We start from the raw sequence: 4,464 nt of genomic DNA, 5'->3' as shown, positions 1-4,464 counted from the left end.
GATTGGCTGCTGTCTGATGGTTGGCAAAATACCCCGTATTATTTAGTGGGGATTCAGGACAGGCCCACTTGGCCAGCTTGGGGTCCTGGAGCCAGGCCCCCAGCACATCCCAGGCTCATCTCACCCAACCCCACAGGCGAAGTGCCCTGCCACGCACCAGCCCCCCAGCTGGCTCTTCCCCCCCCTCCCCCGCCTCCGCACCCCCCTCCCCCACGTCGGGAATCCAGGAGCGCCGGTTCCGGGTGAATTTCAAGCCCCGCCCCGAGGCTCCATCCACCCCTCCTTCCTGCCCCCTTTTGACCCCTCCCAGCCCGCCACGTGCTACCTGGCCTCCCACGTCCGCCCCTCCCGCCGCCTGCGCCCCCTTGCGCTCGGCCCCCGCGTCGTCCTTGTCCCAAGTCGACTTCGCTCCCTCAGCCCTCGCCGTCGGCAGCATTTCCCACCTGGAACCGCGTTGCCGCCGCCCTCGCTGCCGCGCGCCGCCCACGCTCCGCTCGCCTGACCGCGACTCCTCGCCCGGCTCGCCAGCCCTGTCTTCCCACGCCGCCACCCGCCCGCCGCCCGGCATGGCCCTGCAGCAAACAGGTAAGAAGACGCCGGAAGAGCCTGCGCCGCAGAAGGCCACAGAGGGCTCGTCGTCGCTGAGCTCGTCGTCGCCGGGCTCGGCGGCGGTGCACGCAGACGGCCCGCAGCCTCCCAAGAAGCCCAAGCGGATGGTGGTGCGGCGCTCACTGGTGGACTACCTGAAGGGGCGCGAGGTGGGCGCGCGGGGCCGCGCGGGGCTCTCAGGCTTCGATAGCGAGCTGCATGGCCTCGCGGTGCGGAAGCTGCCAGAGCTGCTGCGGGAGCGCGAACTGTCCTTGGGCACCATGGACAAGGTGTTCGCGTCGCAGTGGCTGAACGCCAGGCAGGTGGTGTGCGGTACCAAGTGCAACACGCTCTTCGTGATGGACGTGCAGTCCAGCCAGATAATGCGCATCCCCCTCATGCGGGATCGTCGGCACTCGCCGGCCCACGCCCAGCAGGGCTGCGGCATCCATGCCGTCCAGCTGAATCCCTCCAAGACGCTGCTGGCCACCGGGGGCGAGAACCCCAACAGCCTGGCCATCTACTGGTTGCCAACGCTGGATCCCTTGTGCCTGGGCGACCACGGCCACAAAGACTGGATCTTCGCCATCGACTGGATGAGCGACACGGTGGTGGTGAGCGGCTCCCGCGACGGCACCTTGGGCATCTGGAAGATAGACCCCGACGTATTCCGGAGCAGCATGGCCTGGCGCCGTGCTGCAGGGCTCTCCGTGTATGCCCACATCCGTCCCTTGGAAGTGGAGGATGTCCCCAGGGCCGACACCAACCCAGGTAACTGCAAGGTGCGGGCTGTGGCCTTCGGCGCCAAGAGGCAGGAGCTGGGAGCCGTGACCGTGGATGGCTACTTCCACCTGTGGAAAGCCCAGAATACCCTGTCCAGGCTGCTGTCCATCAGGCTGCCTTACTGCAGAGACAACGTGTGCCTGACCTACTGCGATGAGTTGTCCCTGTACGCGGTAGGCTCCCAGTCCCATATCTCTTTCCTGGATCTGCGCCAGGGTCACCAGAGCATCCGACACCTGTGCTCCCGTGAGGGCGGCACGAGTGTGCGCTCCCTGAGCTTCTATGAGCACATCGTCACCGTGGGCACCGGCCAGGGCTCTCTGCTCTTCTATGACGTCCGCGCGCAGAAGTTCCTGGAGGAGAAGGTCTCTGACAGCCAGCGCTCCTCTCCGCGGCCCACAGGGAGGAAGTTCAGGCTGATCTGTGGCAGAGGCTGGCTCAACCAAGATGACCTGCAGATGAACTACTTCAGTGCCTTGGGCGAGTTGCCTAATGCTGTCTACACCCACTGTTACAACTGGCCGGAGATGAAGCTCTTCGTCGCTGGCGGCCCTCTTCCTTCAAGCCTCCGTGGGAACTATGCAGGCCTCTGGAGCTAAGGATGACCGCCCTGTCCTCAAAGTGCCCAGATTTACCTTCCGGTCCCCTCGCGCTTTTCTCCTTTGCCCTGTGTTTGTGCTTTTGAGTCTGTGTGGCTTTTATCTTTCAGATTAAAAAAATCCAGTTTACCTCTGCTTAGGGTATTAGGCGAAGAGAGATGGCGACCTAGAGAGTGAGTTACCCTTCAGTCAGTCAAAATTTGGCTTTAACACTTTTATACACCTGTCCAATAGTGTCGTTTTGAATTATACACAAAAAGTTTGACTAATTCTTAGCTCTGTTTACTGTCTGAGTCGTTTATGTATTCTCTCACTTTAATGCCTGGCAGTCATGGTTTTACAATTCTGTATATTTTCTTTTTCTGTTACCAGTATTATGATGATACTGTTTTGGTCGTTTTTCATCACAGATAGATGGTATATTGAGAGTATTTTTTAAAAAAAGAGTTTGTACATGTGTTCTGGAAAGCTGGCTGTAGTATTATAGTGTTGTTCCAGTGGGAAGGTACATGCCAGTTTCTAGATTACCAGGTTTTGGAAGCATTCCATTTGCAAATTGTAATCTTCATGTTTGTAGTTTGTAAATTGTTGGTGCTAAACATGCTGTTTAAGAACTTCATTCATGTTGAAAACAAGATTGTCATACAATCTTGGGTTTTTTGGTACCAAAATCTCAATTGGTCAGAACACTTTAGGAATGCAAGGGTTCTGCTGATTGACTTTTCAGATTTAATCTAAAAACCCATTTTCTCTTTTAAATTTTCCTGACCTGTTGTTAAATAGATAACGGAATATATATTTTCTCACTTCTTGCCTTAGTAGTATTAACACTTGTGAGTATATTTGAATGTTTGTTGTTTAAGGTACTTGCACAGTTTCAGTGCCATCATTCAAAGTGGATTCCATGTATGAAAATGTAGAATGTATCACAGGCTAGGTAGAATGTATACTGATCCTGATCCAGGGTATAGAACTGGATATTTTTGCTTTTGCTGTTTTCAATACCAAATACTATACTTGAACATGCTTTAAAATTTCTAATTCTGCTTAACAAAGTCATAGAAAAATACTGCAAAGAAGGAAAATGAACCCAGTCCCTACTTCTGAAAAAGATTGTTAGTTTGTAAAGTTAAATTTGTTAAGATTTTATTTTGTCAAGTTCAAAGATTCTTATCTAAAGTAGAATAAACAGATTGTTAAAAAGTTGTTGGGATGTTATGACTCTCAATACAGTAATATGCGATTATCAAGGATACAGGATGTTTATTCTAAGAAGATGGGCCAGAAAGTAAAAGTAAATGCCATTAGGTTGAAGAAAAGTACTTTGGAGCATAGACAAATACAAAACATGGTTTGTTAGGAAAACAGATTGTACTTCTCCATATGTGAGAATACTGGAAGTGAGAAGAGAGACTGGCCTTTCCTCACAACTGGCCAGGTTGTGCTGATCTTGCATTAGTGTTGTGGCATGTCTGTTTTTCCTTAAATATTTCAGCACTCAGATGTTGCCTTGGTGTCCATTACATGCTGTTCAACTGAAAATCTGAACCAATTGAGTAATATAATGAGTGATTCTAAAAGTAAGTTAAGAAATACAGTGGGGAAAAGCAGTTTTTGTTTACAGAGATCATGTTAACAGGGTTGTATAGTTGTTATATTGGAGAAGGAAATGGCAACCCACTCCAGTACTCTTGCCTGGAAAACTCCATGGATGGAGGAGCCTGGTAGGCTACAGTCCATGGGGTTGCAAAGAAGCGAATCAGCATAGTTGTTATATAGCAATAAAATGTATTTGTATGCATTTATGTGTCTCCAACTCAGTTGTAAATGTCTTAAGAGCAGAGAATGTAACTGTCATTTTTATATTCTCAAATTTCTCCACTAATGCCTAGTAAAATCATAGGCAATCAGTAAATGTTTACTGAATGAATGTACTTGCCTCTAGAAACCTAAAGTTCAATGCATAAATACATAAAATTTTGACTGTTAAATAATATGGAATCCTGTTGTATTTTCCTGTCTTTTTACCGTAAGTGAAAGTCACGCCATCGTGTCTGACTCTGTGGCCCCATGGAGTATACAGTCCATGGAATTCTCCAGGCCAGAATACTGGAGTGGGTAGGTATTCCCTTCTGCAGGGGATCTTCCCAACTCAGGAATCGAACCAGGGTCTCCTGCATGGCAGGGGGATTCTGTACCAGCCGAGCTACCAGGGAAGCGTCCCCCTCCCCTGCTTTTTTTTTTTTTTTAACCATAACATTTACCCTAATTCATTTCTGGTGAGACCATGGTGCTTATCCATTCATAAGCTTTCCATATGTGATACCAGAAGATAAAGGAAAATGTATATGTTTTCGATGCCATTGGAATTTTGTATTTTCACCTGAAGATACTTATATTTGAAGATTTCTTTAAAATACTTTGCTTTTTACAAAGTTAAGTTTTGAAAGATCTTTTTTTGTAGGCAGTTTCTGTTTTTCCTTTGTGTGTGTAT

General features: G+C 49.2%; 1 protein-coding gene across 1 annotated transcript; it reads left to right on the top strand.

The window, feature by feature from the left end:
* The first annotated feature begins 566 nt into the window (after nt 1-566).
* LOC129639546 (DDB1- and CUL4-associated factor 12-like protein 2) lies at nt 567-3,176 on the top strand. Its single transcript, XM_055564680.1, has one exon. The coding sequence runs from the start codon at nt 567-569 to the stop codon at nt 1,968-1,970; it is 1,404 nt and encodes a 467-aa protein (XP_055420655.1). The 3' UTR covers nt 1,971-3,176.
* The last annotated feature ends 1,288 nt before the right edge of the window (nt 3,177-4,464 follow it).

This window comes from Bubalus kerabau, chromosome X (genome assembly GCF_029407905.1).
Source record: "Bubalus kerabau isolate K-KA32 ecotype Philippines breed swamp buffalo chromosome X, PCC_UOA_SB_1v2, whole genome shotgun sequence".
NCBI classification, from domain to species: Eukaryota; Metazoa; Chordata; class Mammalia; order Artiodactyla; family Bovidae; genus Bubalus; species Bubalus kerabau.
This window is presented reverse-complemented; position numbering and strand designations above follow the sequence as displayed.